At 40.1% G+C, this 21,082-nt stretch overlaps 1 protein-coding gene across 2 annotated transcripts in view; it reads right to left on the reverse strand.

Annotated features, from left to right (window-relative positions):
* Window positions 1-21,082, reverse strand: part of mrvi1 (murine retrovirus integration site 1 homolog) — a 59,557-nt gene that overhangs the window by 25,179 nt on the left and 13,296 nt on the right. For both annotated transcript variants that reach the window (XM_073836837.1, XM_073836836.1), the window contains exons 3-10: window positions 20,225-20,331; window positions 19,976-20,040; window positions 19,306-19,479; window positions 15,205-15,282; window positions 15,075-15,121; window positions 14,927-14,983; window positions 10,476-10,955; window positions 10,234-10,312 (exon numbers count right to left, since the gene is read on the reverse strand). In XM_073836837.1, coding sequence (XP_073692938.1) covers window positions 10,234-10,312; window positions 10,476-10,955; window positions 14,927-14,983; window positions 15,075-15,121; window positions 15,205-15,282; window positions 19,306-19,479; window positions 19,976-20,040; window positions 20,225-20,331 — 1,087 coding nt within the window. The remainder of the gene's footprint in view (window positions 1-10,233; window positions 10,313-10,475; window positions 10,956-14,926; window positions 14,984-15,074; window positions 15,122-15,204; window positions 15,283-19,305; window positions 19,480-19,975; window positions 20,041-20,224; window positions 20,332-21,082) is intronic.

Raw genomic sequence — 21,082 nt, forward strand, 5'->3', positions numbered from 1 at the left:
AAAGGCGTGGTGGGAACCTTGGGCACATAGCCGGGCCGGGGTCTCAGGATGACGTGAGAATCGCCGGGCCCGAACTCCAGGCACGCTTCGTCGACAGAGAAAGCTTGCAGATCCCCCACCCTCTTGATGGAGGCCAACGCAGTCAGGAGCGCTGTCTTCAATGACAGAAACTTAAGCTCAACTGAGGCGAGGGGCTCGAAGGGAGGTCCCCGCAGGCCCTGGAGGGCGACGGAGAGGTCCCAAGAGGGTACGAGGCGCGGTCTGGGAGGATTGATCCTCCTAGCGCCTCTGAGGAATCTCACGACCAGAGGGTGCTTACCTAGGGATGATCCATCCACTGCATCGTGATGTGCGGCAATAGCGGCAACATACACTTTGAGAGTCGAAGGGGACAGCCTGCGCTCCAACTTCTCTTGCAGGAAGGAAAGCACTACTGCAATCGTGCATCTCTGTGGGTCCTGTTCGCGTGAGGAACACCAGTCGACGAATAGACCCCACCTCAGTGCGTACGCCTGCCTTGTAGAGGGGGCTCGGGACTGAGTGATGGTTTCTACCACGGCCTGTGGAAGGCCGGCGAGGTCTGAAGCGTCCCGTCCAGGAGCCAGACGTGCAAGTTCCATAGATCGGGACGTGGGTGCCAAATAGTGCCCATCCCCTGAGAAAGAAGGTCCTTCCTCAAGGGGATTTTCCAGGGAGGGGCTGCCGCGAGGGAAATGAGTTCTGGGAACCAGGTCCTGGCAGGCCAGTATGGGGCGACCAGGAGAACCTGCTCCTCGTCCTCCCTGATCTTGCACAGGGTCTGTGCAAGGAGGCTCACTGGGGGAAAGGCGTACTTGGGCCCCGGAGGCCAGCTGTGGGCCAGAGCGTCCCTGCCGAGGGATACCTCGTTGAGGGAGAAGAACTGCTGGCAGTGGGAGGATTCGGGGGAGGCAAACAGATCTATCTGGGCCTCCCCGAAATGCCTCCAAATCAGCTGGACTGTCTCGGGGTGGAGTCGCCATTCTCCAGGGAGGGTGGACTGCCGTGAGAGCTGATCGGCTGCACGGTTGAGTTCCCCCGGAATGTGAATGGCACGTAGCGATTTTAGCCACGTTTGACTCCAGAGGAGCAGACGGCGGGCGAGTTGTGACATGCGACGGGAGCGGAGGCCGCCCTGGCGGTTGATATAAGCCACAGTCGCAGTGCTGTCGGTACGCACAAGTACGTGCTTCTGACGCAACGTCGGTCGGAAGCGACGAAGGGCCAGAAGCACAGCCAACAACTCGAGGCAATTGATGTGCCACTGCAGTCGAGGTCCTGTCCAGGAGCCCGAAGCTGCTTGCCCGTTGCACACAGCACCCCAACCCGTGGTGGAGGCATCCGTGTAAACCACGATGTGCCTGGACACCTGCCCCAGGGGTACTCCGGCCTGGAGAAAGGCAGGGTCTGACCACGGGCTGAACAGGCGGCGACACTGCGGGGAAACGCCAATCCGGAGTGTGCCACGGTGCCATGCCCGTCTCGGGACTCGGTCGTGTAGCCAGTGCTGAAGCGGTCTCATATGAAGCAAGCCCAGCGGCGTTACCGCGGCCGCAGCTGCCATATGCCCCAGGAGCCTCTGAAAAGTTTTTAGAGGAACCGCTGTCTTGTGCCTGAATAAATCTAGACATCTCAGCACCGACTGAGCGCGCTCGTTGGTGAGACGGGCTGTCATGGAGACCGAGTCCAGCTCCACGCCGAGAAAAGAGATCCTCTGCACTGGGGAGAGTTTGCTCTTTTCTCGGTTGACCTGAAGGCCCAGGCGGCTGAGGTGCTGAAGCACCAGGTCCCTCTGGTCGCAAAGCACCTCTCGAGAGTGGGCTATCAGAAGCCAGTCGTCGAGATAGTTGAGGATGCGGAAACCTGACAGCCAAAGAGGGGCCAGGGCCGCTTCCGCAACCTTGGTGAAAACGCGAGGAGAGAGGGACAGGCCGAATGGGAGAACTTTGTACTGGTATGCTCGACCCTCGAACGCAAACCGAAGAAAGGGCCTGTGGCGAGGAAGAATCGAGACATGGAAGTACGCGTCCTTCAGGTCGATGGCTGCAAACCAATCCTAGGGACGAATGCATGAGAGCATGCGCTTCGTCGTGAGCATCTTGAACGGCAGCCTGAGAAGGGACCGATTCAGGACTCTGAGATCCAGGATGGGTCTTAACCCACCACTCTTTTTGGGCACGATGAAGTAGGGACTGTAAAACCCTGACCTCATCTCGGCTGGAGGGACAAGCTCGATCGCATCCTTCGCCAGTAGGACTGCGACCTCTGCACGCAGGACAGCGGCGTGGGTGTCTGAGTGGACACGAGTGTGAAGGACACCTCTGTACCTGGGCGGAGCTTTGGCGAACTGAATCGCATAGCCGAGACGTACCGTCCGTATCAACCACCGCGAGGGGCTGGGGAGCTGAAGCCAGGCCCCCAAGCGCCTCGACAGGGGTGTCAAGGGAACGTTGACCGACGTGACCGTGGTGGGGCAGCCTAGGGGGGGAACAGGAAGGGGAGACAAGCTGCTCTGAGCAGGGCCTACCTTCTTCCCAGGTTCCCGCGCTGGCGAAAGACAGCTCCGAGTCCGGCTCCGAGAGGGCATCCTGGTGCCGCCCGGAACGGGAACACGGGGCCGAGGCCCCGGAGGTGAAGGAAATTGCTCTTTTATTGAAGTTGTGGGTACCGCCGACCCGTGGGCCGGCGGCAGCGTTAAAGTGCACAACAACCCCCGGCCCTCCAGCGGGAGCGGGGACGCAGATGTTCTCGTCCCCTGAAGAACAAACTTCTCCACCTCCGGGTTGCCCGCGTCAGGGACGTTTCGCGGCTCTCTTGCGGGTGTTCTTTGCAGGTCCCTGAGAGGCGGGCGGCGCCGCACCCCCGCGGCCAGCTCGACGTCGGGCCGTCTCCTTCTTGGGTTCAGCAGGCGACGGAGCAGGTTTGGTGGGGGCCGCGGGGGGGCGCCCTCGGCGACGAGCGGGGGGAGGCTGAGCCACCGGCGGCGGGATGGGTTTGGACTCGCGGCGGGGCAGGATGTGTTGAATGGCCTCCCTCTGCTTCTGGACTGCCGAGAACTGCTGGGCAAAGTCCTCGACAGTGTCGCCGAATAGGCCACTCTGGGAGATAGGAGCGTCAAGAAAGCGAGCTTTGTCGACGTCTGCCATCTGGGCCAGAGTGAGCCATAGGTGTCGCTCCTGGACCACGGCTGTGGACATCACCTGACCAAGGGAACGCGCCGTGACCTTCGTCGCCCGTAGGGCGAAGTCGGTGGCGGCGCGGAGTTCTTCCATAACCCCCTGGTCGGGACCACCCTCGTGCAGCTGTTTCAGGGCCTGGGCCTGATAAACTTGTAGGATCGCCATAGCATGCAGGGCGGTGGCGGCCTGTCCAGCGGCGTGGTAAACGCGGCCCGCAAGGGCGGACGAGCGCTCGCACGCCCTGGACGGGAGATGCGGACGATCCCTCCAGGTGGCAGCGCCGCGTGGGCACAAATGCACCGCCACAGCGCGCTCGACCCGGGGAATCGCTGCATACCCCCTGGCCGCCCCGCCATCGAGGGTGGTGAGGGGAGAGGAGCTGGGGCGGGGCCGTGATGAGAAGGGGGCCCGCCAGGATCTCGTCAGCTCCTCGTGCACCTCCGGGAAGAATGGGACCGAGGGGGGGCGAGGTGGAGCCGCGGGGGCCCTCCCCAGGAACCAATCATCCAGCCTAGAAGGATCGGCCGGGGGCGCCTGGGGCACCTCCAGACCGATCCCCCTGGCGGCCCGGAGGAGCATAGTCGATAGCTCAACGTCCACCTCAGACGGAGCGGCCACCTCTGGAGGGGGCCGCGCCGCCGAAGCGTCCGCCTCGCCGACCGACTCTCCCTCTGATGCTGCGGTCGACATCTCATCCTCCGCAGGAGCACCGAAGGAGACGCTCAGCCCGCTGGGCGGGAAAGCGTACTGCTCCGGGAACTCGACGGGACCACGCTGTGTGACAGAAGACCGCAGGGCTTTCTGGGCCGGCGGTGCGTTCTGCACGGTGACAGTTAAGTCCCCCCCGCGTCTCGCCGCGGTGGCCGAAAAGCATTGACGGCTTAACGACGGACCGCGAGAGGAAGACGGGGGGAGCCGCCTCGCGAACGAGCGGCGGGACTTCAGCGTGCTCATGGTCATGCATTCGCAATGAATGCATTCACCATCCATGAACGCTGCCTCAGCGTGCTCACTCCCCAAACACGTGAGGCAGTGATCATGTCCGTCCGCAGGAGGGAGGAAACTACCGCATCCTGAAGCGCACGGCCGAAAAGCCATTCTGAAAAGAACGTCTTACGGCCGCGAGAAATTGCTCTTTTAGCTCCCGGTCTGCCCAGGGAAAAAGCCGCGGGGCGGCTGTGCACTCAACGGGACTCTCTCGCTGGAAAGCAGAGCGGCTGTAGTGGCCGTGAAAACGGCAGCCCGCGGGAGATCGCTGACGGCTGCAGAAGGATAAGCTCTTTTAGTTGCAGCACGTCAGGAGAGAGAGCAGGAACTCTGGAAGAACTCTTTTGAAGATTGTAGACTCTTAGCAGAGAAAGCAGGCTCAACATTCAGACGGATCTGAAGCGAAGAAGCTGTCTGACTGGCGCATGACGTCGCCTTTTATACCCGTATGTACGGGGCGTGGCGCATCATGCAAATGCCACTCGCCAATTTTCATTGGCCTTTTGTATAAGGCTCAGATATGATTGGATTCTAAGCGAATTCCCATGTAACGTCGAAGTGATTCGACTGAAGGGGAACGCGCTTGCAGAGCGCTTTTCATTTAGAAGCCCTGGACTGAGAGATAATACTACAAAGTGCTCGTGAATTTTTACTTACTTATTTATTTGCATTTCAGCTTTAATATCCGTTTTATTTATTGGTGTAATTTTCGGTTCTTTTCTGAGAAATGGGACATTATAAGACTTTAGAGTCTAATAAGTAGAAAAAAAAAACAATGATCAGTTCTTATTCAGGACGGCCATATTATATGCAAAACTCATATGAAACCTTTTTACTGCAGCATTTTTGAGATATGGGACATTATTATATTTTAACGGGATATATAGACCCCATTTCTAAAAAGTAGAAAAAAACAATGATCAGTTCTTATTCAGGACGTCCCATATTACTGCAGCATTTTATTCAGGACGGCCCATATTATATGCAAAACTCATATGAAACCTTTTTACTGCAGCATTTTTGAGATATGGGACATTATTACATTTTAACGGGATATATAGACCCCATTTCTAAAAAGTAGAAAAAAAAACAATCAGTTCGTATTCAGGACGTCCCATATTACTGCAGCACTTTTTAGATAACCCCAACAACCATATGCGTCCCCCCCCCCCCGAATGCGTCCCTTATTTTTGGGTCTTAAAAGTGGTAACCCTAGCTGTCAGCATTTAAATATACAACTATGCAGGTACTCTCCTGGGATTACCAGGCTGTGCATTTAAATTATATATGAAACTGAATGTTCATGCCGCTATCATTATTAACGATGTTGCAATTATTATTTTTCTCAGTTTCTGATAAGAACGAGGCATTAGAGGAGTCTCAAGAGTAGGGATGGGTACCGAAACCCGGTACTTAATCGGTCCCGGTGCCAAATTATAAAAGACCGAAGTATCGATAAACTCTGACGTTAACGGTTCTGCTGTCGGTACTGGAGAAATAAAAAAAAAAATGTCGCATTTATTATTACTAAATAAACATTACCTAGCATCTTTTACCTGAGCAGCTTTTTGTAATTTGCAATAATATTCGTTATTCGCTTGTACTGCCGTTATTTGCAATCTCACGCACGAAATGTAGTCTGTTCCGCAACCGCAATACAGAATACACAGAGCTCGCGCGCACACAACACGAGAGAGCTCGCGCTTATAGAGTGACGATGGCGGAGAGAGTCAAACGATCCAAAGTATGGTTACACTTCATCCGTGTGAACACGGACCATGCTCGTTGCAACAGGATTTTTGCTTGTAAAGGCGGAAACACAAGCAATTTATCCAAACATCTAGCCAAAGTGCATTATGTGCAGATAGAGAAATGCAAAGTTTTCGACTGCCTAGCTTCTACTTCATCATCCGCCTCCTCAGATATGCATGCTGTTAAAATAACGACATAAACATCACATAATGTCTCTCTAAATGATCAGTATTATAATGTTAATAATTTAATAAACACACATTCAGATACATATAGCCTACTGTAACCTACTGTGCGTTAATAACCACACGAAGCCAGTCACCATTAACAAAAGGGGTTATTATTAAAAGAAAGAAACAACAAAAGCGATTAGGAGGATGATTGCTCCCGCATGAAGCTGCAGACTCGGAGCCTGCTGCATCTACAGTCCCGCACCCAGAGTCCCGCATTCTCAGACCCCTTGTTTTTCGAGACAGCGCCACCTTTCAAATTGGATCGGATAAACACATGGATAAACACGTGAAGAACCGAAACACGGTGAGTATCGTCAATTTTATTCAATGATTTATTTTTTAATCAAACTACTTTATAGCTCATCGATACACCAACATATGAACAGTCTATTTAATATTTGTAATGAAAGTTTGTAACAAAATTAGAGCCGTTAATGTATGTTTTTTCGCCTTTTTTCCTACGAAAATATTTTGATAGCCAACGTTAGCCTTTAACCTTGGACTTTTTGTAGACAAACCATTGTAAAAAATTTGATTAAATTGTAAAACTCACAAATGAAGTGGAGTTCATTTGTAGTTTTCTTTTTCCTGAGGTAGGCCCGCACATGTTTGTCAATTGGATTGTTTCTATTATTGCCATATATGAAATGTTTTATACATTAATTAATTAATGTATTTATTTAAATGGACAGGCCATCATTCATGGCCTATGTGAGCTGCAGGCATTATCCTGGCAGGAGGCTGAGGAGGTGTTCCTTTGTGGCCCTACTTATCACCCTAGGTATGCTTGTAATTTGCATTTGCAAAAAAAATATTATTATTACACAATATTTTTGACAATGGCATTCATCTTTTATTTTAGTGAAGTTGAGGAATTTGACCGGGTGATTGCAAAAAGAATGAGAAAAGAAGCAACATTTGCCTCCCAGAAAGTAATTATTTTACCTTATGCATTTACATTACATTTAACATTTATTCATTTAGCAGACACTTTTATCCAAAGCAACTTATAAATGAGGAGTTTTTTTTAATGCAATTGAAGACGAAAATAAAGTCACTGACACAATTCTTGCTTCCTTTTTTCTTTGCTTTGTCCTGTTTACAGCAAAATGACACTGATTAAGGTGATCGTTAAATAAAGTACAGAATTGTTCATTATTGGTGTTTTGTCTATTATTTGAGTTTTGCTTCACATTCAAAATATCAAAAAACAGGTTTTGTAATGTTAGCATGGTATAATGTTAATTAGACCATTATATGTTGAGCTGAAAGAAAAAAATGGAATTTGAAACATTGTACAAAAACAAACTAAAACATTGTAGCAATATAATGTCACATAATATTTTTCAGATGATAGTTAAATTTGTATTTGTATCGGTTGCATCAGTAATTTCCTTTCAATTACACCCACGCTCAAAAAATAAATACTGGGTAATTAGTTAGTTTGAGAACACAATGATTTTTTTTTTTTTTTTTTTTTTGGCACATGCATTAAGCAGGGAACACAAATATTTATTTGGATAACTTTAAATAAAAAGAGACCATAATATTGCATTCTAATGTTTTAAATGGCATTTGGATTAGGGTGTTATACGATCTTCCGAACAGCAGGAGGCGCTGTCTCGAAAAACGAGGGGTCTGAGAATGCGGGACTCTGGGTGCGGGACTGTCGATGCAGCAGGCTCCGAGTCTGCAGCTTGATAATGTTGTATACATTTGAGTGCAGTGCAAGGGAAATTCCCTGAAACCCGAGCCTTAAAGGGACAGACACCCAGACCTTTACACTACATAATAGGCTAAATATTTAGAATATTTTTTATGCAGTAGCCTAAATATTAAACATTAAAATGCCTTTATCGTACTGCTTTTACAATTATAAAGCAGAGCTTACCTAAAAATTAATTTGTAGTTAAATCATTATATATTCATTTACAAGAAAATTTTATTTGTTTTACAATCATTGGTTTCGTTTGTGTAACAGATATTTGCTCAAACATTGGTGTTTGCTAAGCTATAGATATTTATTTTACATTTAAAAAATAAAGTGTTGTTATTTCTGTTCTCAATTTGTTTAGTTTTTTAATTAAAAAACACAACAAAAAGTACAGATAAGAGTACCGTTAAAGTACCGAATCGATAAGTGGTATCGATAGTAGTATTAATACCGTTAAAACCTTAACGATACCCATCCCTACTCAAGAGTGTCCACCTATATATAGCACATATAAAATGAGCTTCGGCGGAAGTTTACGAGCTGGCTTATCGTTATGCGGAAGTTCTAAATAACGCTCTGTGAATATGGTCAGTTAGTTAACAGACTTTAAATATACCAGTTTGGTATACTAAAAGTACAACTGCAGGGTATTTTTATTAAGTACATTTTATGTAAATGTATTTGTAGTATACTTAGCATGAAATAAATACATTTTAAATACATTTTAGTATATTTACAGTGGTGTGAAAAAGTGTTGGCCCCATTTCTGATTTTTCAGATCATCAAACAAATTTAAATATTAATCAAAGACAACAAAAGTAAACACAACATGCAGTTTTTGAACTAATTGTTTTATTATGAAGGGGAAACAAAATCCAAACCCACATGGCCCTGTGTGAAAAAGTGTCTTCCCCCTAAACTTAATAACTGGTCGGGCCACCCTTAGCAGCAACAACTGCAATCAAGCGTTTGCTATAACTTGCAATGAGTCTGTTACAGCGCTGTGCAGGAATTTTGGCTCACTCATCTTGGCAGAATTGTAATTCAGCCACATTGGAGGGTTTTCGAGCATAAACCGCCTTTTTAAGATCATGCCACAGCATCTCAATAGGATTTAGGTCAGGACTTTGACTAGGCCACTCCAAAGTCTTCATTTTGTTTTTCTTCAGCCATTCAGAGGTGGATTTGCTGGTGTGTTTTGGTGTGTTTTTTGTGTCATTGTCCTGCTGCAGAACCCAAGTTTGCTTCAGCTTGAGGTCACAAACAGATGGCCAGATATTGTTCTTCAGGATTTTTTGGTAGACAGCAGAATTCATGGTTCCATTTATCACAGCAAGTCTTTCAGGTCCAGAAGCAGCAAAACAGATCCAAACCGTCACACTACCACCAGCATATTTTACTGTTGGTATTATATTCTTTTTCTGAAATGCTGTGTTACTTTTACGCCAGGCGTAATGGGACACACACCTTCCAAAAAGTTAAACTTTTGTCTTGTCAGTCCACAGAGTATTTTCCCAAAAGTCTTGGGGATCATCAAGATGTTTTCTGGAAAAACTGAGACGAGCCTTTATGTTCTTTTTGCTTTTCGTCTTGGAACTCTGCCATGCAGGCCATTTTTGCCCAGTCTCTTTCTTAAGATGGAGTCATGAACACTGACTTTAACTGAGGCAAGAGAGGCCTGCAGTTCTTTAGATGTTGTTGTAGGGTCTTTTGTGACCTCTCGGATGAGTCCTCGCTGTACTCTTGGGGTAATTTTGGTCGGCCGGCCACTCCTGGGAAGGTTCACCACTGTTCCATGTTTTCGCCATTTGTAGACAATGGCTTTCACTGTGGTACACTGGAGTCCCAAATCTCTATAAATGGCTTTATAACCTTTTCCAGACTGACAGATCTCAATTACTTTCTTTCTAATTTGTTTCCGAGTATCTTTGGATCTCAACATGATGAGTAGCTTTTGAGGATCTTTCGGTCTACTTCACTTTGGAAGGCAGGTCTTATTTAAGTGATTTCTTAATTGTGAACAGGTGTGGCAAAAATCAGGCCTGGGTGTGGCTCGAGAAATTGAACTCAGGTGTGATAAAACACAGTTATGTTTTAACAGGGACCAACTTTTTCACACAGGGCCATGTAGTTTTGGATTTTGTGTTCCCTTCATTTAAAAACTGTATGTTGTGTTTACTTGTGTTATCTTTGATTAATACTTAAATTAGTTTGATGATCTGAAACATTAAAGTGTGACAAACATGCAAAAAAAAAAAAAATTAGGAAGGCGCCAACACTTTTTCACACCACTGTATTTTCCACTAGAGTATGCACAGACTGAATAGAGATGATCACACAGAGTTCATACCTCGTTCCTGCTCGGTCGTTTCACTCAGGTCAGGAAGCTTTGAGCTGGAGATGCTCTGGTTACGTATCAGTTTGTGCTCCTACAGGAGGAATGAAAACCATAGTGACTTTACTAAATCGGGGACATAACATTCTCTTCACTCTGCCAACTAGACTCAAATCTCAGAGAAAGCCATAAAAGGAACATTTAAAAGTACTAAAACAGCATAGTTACCAGATTGGCCAAAGTCAACAAAGTATTACCTCACGTAATTTGGACAGTTTCTGAACGGTCCCAGGTGGCACAGGGAAGTCCTTGTACCCGGAGGACTTAAACAGAGACTCCCTCGATGTGTCAGAGAGACTCTCCTCCCCTTTGGGAGCTGTATTCCTCATATTTATAGAGCCCACCGTGTCCCAGGAGACGGCTCTCATCAGAGGAGGGAAGGCCCCTATTGTTTTGATTTCGGCCGTGCATGGGGCTTGCTGCATGGGTGGCCGGGGGACGGGTTTGGCTACCCCTGTAGCTGGAGGTTGACTGATGCCACTGCCAGACGTTTCTTCTTTTTTCTGCGCTGCATGTTCAGAGTTCTTCCCCTTCTCCACTTGTCCATGGTCGGGTTTTTCCTTCTGAACCACAGCGGGATCTCTGGCTGGTACAGCGGTGGCATAACGCGGGGTTAAAGTTCCTGAGGACACCTTTCGCTTGTCACTGGGCATCCAATCTACGAGCCTCGTGAACGTCTGAGAAAAAAGAAGAGGAGAGTGAGTTCAGTGATTAAGAGAAAGAACTTTTTAATACAGTTCTGTTTAAAATATTTGTTTTATGTGTTAAAATTGAAATAATGTATTTAATGAAATTAATCAAGTGTATATTTAACTAGAATACTGTTAATATAATATAATGCAAAATTATTTTGATATTTGATATATTGTATTGTGTATTGTGCATTATACAAAAATACATTTATGCTAAGTTACAGTTTAAGTGTAAAACTGTGTGTACACAAAGTGTAAAAAACAGGATAATATATAAAATATTTATGCATAATTAACATTCATAATAAAAATTAGTAATTAAAAACTGTTCATGCATTGAATGTTATGAGAATCTGAGTCTTACTTTTTTTTACATTACATTTAAAATTGTTATAATAATATTTTATTGCACAATAAATATTTTTGAACATATTAAAGTACATGTAAAGTATTTGATTATAATGTCACCTATTGTGTGTTATTTGATTTTACATGTGAGGCTAATACATTGTAAATGTACTAATTTGCAACTTTATCGTTATGAATGTGTAATTACAAAAAATATTTAAATTATATTTTTAAATTTTTGTAATATATATTTTAATTTATAATATCTTACAAATGTGTTTCAATAGAAATGACTTTTAAATGTGTTCAAATGCTTGTCAGCATTCAAAAGTAAACCTGAACCATATTTCAAAGACAATAAAAGTAATTATGAAATTACATATAAAAATGTGCTTAAGTGGGTCAAAAAGCACTCTAAAGTTCAGCTAACTGCTACCTAATATACATTTTAACTATGATACTTTTACATATAATTGCAATTAACATACATCTAAGTGTTCGAAAACATTACAATCACTTCAACTTAAGTACAGTACCAGTCAAAAGTTTGTGAACAGTAAGATTTTTAATGTTTTTGTAAAGAAGTCTCTTCTACTCACCAATCCTGCATTTATTTGAACCAAAATACAGAAAAGCAGAATTATTGTGAAATATTTTTACTATTTAAAATTGCTGCTTTATATTTGAATATATTTTAAAATGTAATTTATTCCTGTGATCAAAGCTAAATTTTCAGCATCATTACTCCAGTCTTCAGTGTCACATGATCCTTCAGAAATCATTCTAATATACTTAATTGCCTTTCAAAATTTCTTTTACTATTATTATTATTATTATTATCAATATTTAAAACAGTTGAGTCCACTTTTTCATGATTATTTGATGAATAGAAAGATGCAAAGATCAGCATTTATCTGAAACCATTCAAAAACTTGGAGTCACCATAATTTATTTTAAATTTTTTGGGACAGAAATGATAGAAATTAATACTTTTATTTCACAATGATGCTTTAAATTGACCAAAAGTGATGATAAAAACATTTAGAATCTTACAAAAGTGTTCCATTTCAGATAAATGCTGTTTTTCTGAACTTTCTATTCATCAGAGAAACCTGGAAAAATTCTACTCAGCTGCTTTCAACTAAATATTAATAATAAATGTTTTTGAGCAGAAAATCAGAATGATTTCTGAAAAAATGTGTGACTGGAGTAATGATGCTAAAAATTCAGCTTTGAAATCACAGGAATAACTTACATTTTAAATATATTCAAATAGAAAACAGTTATTTTAAATTTAACCCTCTGGGGTTCTTCCCCGACCAGTCACACTCAGGGCCCTCACGGTCAAAAGTGACCGGAGCCCTGAAATCATTATTTCCTTTTTTTCAGTAAAATCAATCAAATGTATTTTTGTTCAATAATATTTTTTCTTTTTTTCTGTCGTGTTTTGACAGAATTTTATGATAATAATTAATATTTATGCTACAATTATGATCTATTTTTTGCCATTGAATATAATAGAATTTTTTTTAATATATATAATTTTTATTCTCTTTTAATTAATGCTGTATTTTAGTTTAAAGTAGATACCTGGCCTATAGAAAATAATTTTTTGAAGTCGGATTTGTGCCATCTGGTGGCGTAGTGAGCATAATTACCAGGCAATATCCTATTTTAACCACTAGATGGATGTAATGCTCTCTATAGAAGGATTTGTGAATTCTAGTTGTTTTTGCACATATTTGCCAATGCCTTTTCAGGTTGTGGATTTTATTATATAAAATTAGATTATCAAAGACTATTTTTTTATTATTTGCCAAGTTTTTTGTTTGTTTGATTGGTTTAACTGGTAATTTGAAGTGCCAGTTTTACTTTATAATACAGTCAAACCAGAACATTGCATTAGAAAGAGAAACAATGGAAAGCATTTTGTTACCCATTGTTTTAATTCTAACTGAATAAAAATGCCGTTCTTTCAGTCATACCATTTTTTTTATTTTGTAACCTTTTTATAATGAACATTTTGATTTAAATAATTTTTTGTAAAATTCAATAAACAATAACTCTTATTTAGCACAGGAATTATGAACAGCAACAGCATGGGCAACAAAATAACAGCAAAAGTATAATTATCAAACATTAAATGGAAAATAGAGAAATAAAAATATTTTAAATATCATCCTAACCCTATTTACATTTTATGTGCATTCTTTTTTTACATATTCAATGAACAGTAACTCTTATTCAAAAGGCAACAGCAATTATGAACATAAATCTAAAATAACAGAAAAGTATAACAATTGTCAAATAGTAAATAAAAAAATAGAGGAAAAAAAAGTTTGTTTTAAATATCATTCTAACTATAATTACATATTATTTACATACTAATTGTGATTACAGATCAGGTTGTGACAAATCACAACAGAGTGTCTCCATATAGCACTTTGAGCAAATGATGCTTGTTTTGAAATCTTTTTTCCGTGTGTGTGTGTGTGTGTGTGTGTGTGTGTGTGTGTGTGTGTGTGTGTGTGTGTGACATGGTGTGTGACTTTTGGATTTTGGATCCAATGTCTCCCTTTTATTTGATTCATAGTCTCACATTCCTCTGTTACAGTCTCACCAATCTCATATTTCCCTGTGTGTGTGTGTGTGTGTGTGTGTGTGTGTGTGTGTGTGTGTGTGTGTGTGTGTGTGTGTGTGTGTGTGTGTGTCTATTTTGGAACTCTGATGGCTTACAGTCTCATGCTTTCATTGCTGTGTGCTTTATTTCTTACATTGATTGCCTCTATTTCACACATTTCCCAAAATTAGCTTTTGAAATGACACACATTCATTTGTGTGTGCGTGTGTTTTTGTGTGTATAAGTGTGTGTGTGTGTGAGTGTATTGTAGTGTTTTGCACTCTTGATGTTTTAGAGAGTCACCCCTTCACAGTTGTGTGCTTTTTTTCTGGATTGTGGCTGATTTGTAGATTGTATGCACAAAAAAACTCTGTATTTTCATATTTTTGCCAATTTCCCAATAAATGCTGTTTTTCTGAACTTTCTATTCATCAGAGAAACCTGGAAAAATTCTACTCAGCTGCTTTCAACTAAATATTAATAATAAATGTTTTTGAGCAGAAAATCAGAATGATTTCTGAAAAAATGTGTGACTGGAGTAATGATGCTAAAAATTCAGCTTTGAAATCACAGGAATAACTTACATTTTAAATATATTCAAATAGAAAACAGTTATTTTAAATTTAAATAGTAAAAATATTTTAAAATTTCACTGCTTTTGCTGTACTTTGGATCAAATAAAGAAAGGCTTGGTGAGCAGAACAGACTAAAACATTACAAAGCTTACTGTTCAAAAACTTTTGACTAGTAGTGTACATTCTTCAAAGTATACTTGGTATATATTCAGTATATATTTCCTTTTTTTAAAATATACTACAATTTTATTTATTTTTTTACAAAAGACCTGATCATTTTGCAAAAAACACTGAACAACATTTTAAGTAAAAACAAAAAAAGAATAACATGGCTAATTGTTTTAATATCTCAAACACTGACAAATGAAAATTAAAGTGAGAGGAGCAGAAGAAATAATATTTGTTACACAAACCTCCTGCTCTGGTTTACTGGTGTCCCCTTGGTCATTAGTAGCTGGTACCTCCAGATGCTGAGCACATACACAAACAATCCAATATTTATCATAACCAGGAGGACACAAAATCAACGCTATACAGAAGGGAATTTAAAGTGACACTCACCCTAGCTATAGAGGGACTTCCTGGAGGAGTTGAGGTGACCTCAGGACCTGGTGGAGAAACAAAACCATTTAGCACAGATGCATGGCACGGATCTCTGCGGGCAAACGTGACTGACAGCATAGAATGGTACCTTGCTGTGGGGGTGAGGAGAGGGAACTGCTTCTGGATGGTCTGGGGGAGGAGCATGGCGTTGGGTTTGGGGAGAGAGCTGTAACCCAAAGCCAATGTTAGCCATTTTTGGACATGCACTGAGCATCATAGTTTCAATAGTTGGGATATCACTTTGCATTATCTCTCAATATATGAATATATGCCCAAGTCAGTAAGCTGAAGTTGTTGCGCAGGATTAAAAAGAAATTTGGCTGGTGCGAAAGACATTTGAGGACACGAGGACATGATGTTACAGGCTGATAAGCGAGGAAGTCGCAAAAGCTGAAAATAAACAAGCTCCTTCTGAAATAAACATTTCAAGATCGTAACAAAAACAATAACTTTAGCTCATTATTAATGTCAATTAAAAGTTATTTTCATAAATTTCATATTCAAAGTTCATAAATTATCTTCAGTTGTTCTTCATTTTTCAATTGTTTAGTTGACAGTATGCTGTCCATTAACTAGAAAAGGCTGAATATGTGAAGAAAAATGTCAAACTGCCTTCAAAAGCACTTCATGGTTAAACCTGAAACATTATTGTTGAAGGAAATGTTTGTGAAACTTTAAAAAATAAATAAAGAAAAATAAAGAAAAGATCCTAGAACAGTGGTTTTCGACCGGTCCCACACACAGGCTAAACCATTTCTTACTTCTGCTGTAATCTTTTCATTTATATTAAACCAACCACAGTATTTTTTATTTCAAAAGTTGTTTTCAGTAAAATAAAAAAGAAAGAAAAAAGACTTGACTATTTTAATACATGAAATGCTATTAAATTAATTAGATAAAAAAGTAATATATATTCACACACTACCAGTCAAAAGTTTTTGAACAGTAAGATTTTTTTAAGCAGTCTCTTCATTTGATCCAACATACAGCAAAAACAGTAAAATTTTGAAATATTTTTACTATTTAAAATAACTGTTTTCCATTTGAAAATATTTTAAAACGTAGTTTATTCCTGTGATTTCAAAGCTGAATTTTTAGCATAATTACTCCAGTCTTCAGTGTCACATGATCCTTCAGAAATCATTCTAATATGTGACCCTGGACCACAAAACCAGTCTTAAGTAGCACGGGTATATTTGTAGCAATAGCCAAAAATACACTGTATGGGTCAAAATTATCGATTTTTCTTGTATGCCAAAAGTCATTAGCATATTAAGTAAAGTTCAAGTTCCATGAAGATATTTTGTAAATTTTCTACCATAAATATATAAAAACTTGATTTTTGATTAGTAATATGCATTGCTAAGAATTTCATTTGGACAACTTTAAAGGCCATTTTCTTAACATTTAAATTTTTTTGCACCATCAGATTCCAGGTTTTCAAATAGTTGTATCTCGGCCAAACATTGTCCTATTTTAACAAACAATATATCAATGGAAAGCTTATTTACTCAGCTTTCAACAAATTTACACTTATGACTGGTTTTGTGGTCCAGGGTCACATATTCTGATTAGCTTAAAAACAATTTTTATTGTTATTATTTTGAATGGTATGCTGATTTGTTTAAATTTCTTTCATGGACAGAAAGTTCAGAAAAACAGCATAATCTTATCTGAAATAGAAATATTTTATATTATAAATGCCTTTATAACCACTTTTAATAAATTTTGAAGCATCCTTAGTAAATAAAAGTATTAATATCTATTATTTCTTTCTATCCATCAAAAAGAATCCTTAGTGTAGTCATCTGTTTTAAATATTGATAATAATAATGTTTCTTGAACAGCTAATCAGAATATTAGTATGATTTCTGAAGGATCATGTGACACTGAAGACTGGAGTAATGATGCTGAAAATGTAGATTTGATCTCAGGAATAACAATTTAAAATATATTCAGATTAGGGGTGTCAACCGATTAAATTTTTTAATTGCGATTAATCGCATGGTTTTCATGAGTTAACTCGCGATTAATCGCACATTTTTATCTGTTCTAAATGTTCCTTAAATTAGTATTTTTTAAACGTTTTTAATACTCTAATCAACATTGGCATGGGCAAATATGGATGCTTTAAGCAAATACAGGTCCTTTTCAAAAAATTAGCATATTGTGATAAAGTTCATTATTTTCTGTAATGTACTGATAAACATTAGACTTTCATATATTTTAGATTCATTACTACACAACTGAAGTAGTTCAAGCCTTTTATTGTTTTAATATTGATGATTTTGGCATACAGCTCATGAAAACCCAAAATTCCTATCTCAAAAAATTAGCATATTTCATCCGACCAATAAAAGAAAAGTGTTTTTAATACAAAAAAAGTCAACCTTCAAATAATTATGTTCAGTTATGCACTCAATACTTGGTCGGGAATCCTTTTGCAGAAATGTTTTATCAAGGGCAGGGTCAATGCAGCTAGCTATCAGGAGATTTTGGAGCACTTCATGCTTCCATCTGCTTAAAAGCTTTATGGAGATGAAGATTTCATTTTTCAGCACGACCTGGCACCTGCTCACAGTGCCAAAACCACTGGTAAATGGTTTACTGACCATGGTATTACTGTGCTCAATTGGCCTGCCAACTCTCCTGACCTGAACCCCATAGAGAATCTGTGGGATATTGTGAAGAGAAAGTTGAGAGACACAAGACCCAACACTCTGGATGAGCTTAAGGCCGCTATCGAAGCATCCTGGGCCTCCATAACACCTCAGCAGTGCCACAGGCTGACTGCCTCCATGCCACGCCGCATTGAAGCAGTCATTTCTGCAAAAGGATTCCCGACCAAGTATTGAGTGCATAACTGAACATAATTATTTGAAGGTTGACTTTTTTTGTATTAAAAACACTTTTCTTTTATTGGTCGGATGAAATATGCTAATTTTTTGAGATAGGAATTTTGGGTTTTCATGAGCTGTATGCCAAAATCATCAATATTAAAACAATAAAAGGCTTGAACTACTTCAGTTGTGTAGTAATGAATCTAAAATATATGAAAGTCTAATGTTTATCAGTCCATTACAGAAAATAATGAACTTTATCACAATATGCAAATTTTTTTGAAAAGGACCTGTATATGTTTATTATTAGTGAAACCATACTCGACATAGAGCATAAAGACTAGACATGTTTCAAAGGTCATAGATGTTTTTCAAATAACTTGTTCATGTCTATTCGACACATGGGAAAAAAAAGAAAGAACATAGAAATACCAGGTTCCCATTACTTCTCTTTCTCTGCACTGAGCAATTTACTTACACAAGCCTGTTTACATTATTTGCAGGACAGGGCAGCTCACTTCTTCTGAACATGCAAAATCTACATTTATTATTACATTTGTTTGCCTCTCAGTGCCCACATACTGTCATTGGATGCAGCCCAGTTCTCAACAAAACTGTTTCCATTGTTATATTTTAGTGTTTCTGTTATCAGACAACCAAAGTAATATGAAATAATGACTGAAAAAAATCCTGAATTATAATTATGAATGTTTATGTTTACTATATACAGGCGGATTCTGATATATCGTATTTATTTAAGCCTAAACCACATTTTACTACCTCTGTTATCCTAATGACTGTCTACACTTAATCTATGTACACTGTATGATGAAAAAATCTCTTACCCATTTTCACTGCACACATCTGCGGCGCTATCCACTCTATCCTTGTGTTTATACCGCGGCAAGTTTCTGAAGCATCCTAGAACCGACTCTCCACGCTGCATCACTAAAGTTAGGTGCCTTTTTGACGGATAATGTTAATAATCGTCTTACTATCGTCAAAGGCATCAGCAACAGGCGATATCTCTGTCTATCGGCACAACCCTAACTGGTAGTGTGTGTGTGTACTGTATGTATGTATGTATGTATATTGTGTACGTAATGTAATTTAATAAATTTTGTAAATCTACATTTTTTCATTACACTAACAATTTTAATTGAGTAAAAACATAATTTAACATTACATTATGTTAAATAAACAAATTTAATTTAATAAATGTGTTTTTTTTTGGTGTGTGTACATAACATATTTTTAGTTTAAATCACTTAAGTTAAAAAAAGGCCTCCTATGGAAACATTTGAGAAACTAGATAGGAAAGTAGTCCTGTTTTTAAAAATCTGTTGTACCTGTTGGAGATTCAGTGAGGCTACAGGTGGAGCGTCGGCCTCTGCGCTGCAGAAAGCGATCGCTGACTTTCTTGGCTTCTTCGAGCAGCTCCAGATTCTTCTGACGATCCTCTTCAGATAACTGCAGCTCAGGAAGTTGATCCTTCACCAGATCTATCACGTGTCCATCATCATCTTAAACACAAATACAAACACAAAACCTAAACACCACTGTAATACAAATGTCAACGTAGGAAGAAAGTAAACAGAAGTCAAAGTGGAAACAACAAGCTCATGTTATTTTAAGCTTCCCTCAACTACAGCCTTCCATAATGCATTACTTCAAAGCTTTAACCAAATTTAAACATATACCCCCTGTTTCACAGTCCCTAGACTAAAATGTAAGTCTGAGCTGTTTCAACTGAAATAAACTTGCACTGACTGATCTTAAAAATATATCAGTGGCTTTTTTTGTTTTAAGATGCACACCAGTAATGTTTTTTTCTAAGCACGTTTAAAAAAAAAATTACTTAAATGTCCTAATTGATCCATGGCCTAATCCTGGCTTAGTCTAAGCCCTGTCTGTGAAACCGGGCCATAAAGTTACATTATCTTATACTTTGCCATTTGAAATAGTAAATAGATATCTAAAGCAGTGTCTTATCATGTTAGAGTGTGTAGTTGAACATACCCACGGTGGTCATGGGAGATGAAGATGCAGAGTTTCGGGAGAGACGAGGCCTAGGGCTGTGTGGTCTGACACACAGATTGAAAACAAACATTAAACCAAGACATTACAAACATAACAGAGTAAGTATTTATTCAACGCAAGGACAAACAGTGACTCTTTATGAGCTTCTACACTGCTTGAATTACTAAAACTGCTGTTTAACGATAAAGAAGGGTTTTTAATTAATCTTTAATAGGTCATCATCAATACCTTGCTTTCTCCAGAGGACAGGGTTCCTGCTTGCTGACTTGTCTTGGAAGCACAATAGCTGGTGGAGTCATGCTTACATTCACCGTCTTGCTTTCAACTGGAGCGTACTGCAAAAAAAAAGAAAATAAAAAAAGGATGATGCTTCAATGACTGCCTGTAATGTTTTTGAACACATTTTTGGAGAGCAGAGAGGCTGAGAATTTTACATGTTTAAAACGGACACTTTTACTTTGCAGAGGTTAAAATATTTTCCTAAATATTCACATTCGGCATGATAATGTTAATTCAAGATGAGTTGGGGAATGTTCCCATTAAGCTAAATGTGATCTGGCCTGTTCCTGTTGTAACTCACTGATGTAATACAAAGAGAAATGTGGAATTAAAAAAGCAAAAGTGGCACAGCTTGAACTTGCTCATTAGAAACTTAAAGGGATAGTTCGAACAAAAATGAAGATATTTTGGAGGATAAGTGACCAAACAGTTTTTTTTTTCCATTCTATAGACAATAATGGCTACCAGCAACTGTTGGTTACCAATTTTTTTAAAAATATCTTCTTTTGTGTTTAACAAAAGAAAGAAACTCATACAAGTTTGGAACAACATGAAGCTGAGTAAATGATGACAGAATTGTCATTTTTGGCACACTGCTAAAATTTACATTTTGTCTTGTTTTCTAATAAAAACTTTTACAACAAGATAAATTTAGGAGAAGCATTTTTGTGTGTATAATATGACAGATAAGGATGCATGACATCAGCGCTATATCAATTATTGAACAGTATCAATATTTTTTTAGTTTCTGTAGTTTCAATATTTAACTGTTTCTGTCTATTTTAAAACTTATTTACTGACACACCT

The sequence above is a fragment of the Garra rufa genome, chromosome 3 (genome assembly GCF_049309525.1).
Source record: "Garra rufa chromosome 3, GarRuf1.0, whole genome shotgun sequence".
Lineage (NCBI taxonomy): Eukaryota > Metazoa > Chordata > Actinopteri > Cypriniformes > Cyprinidae > Garra > Garra rufa.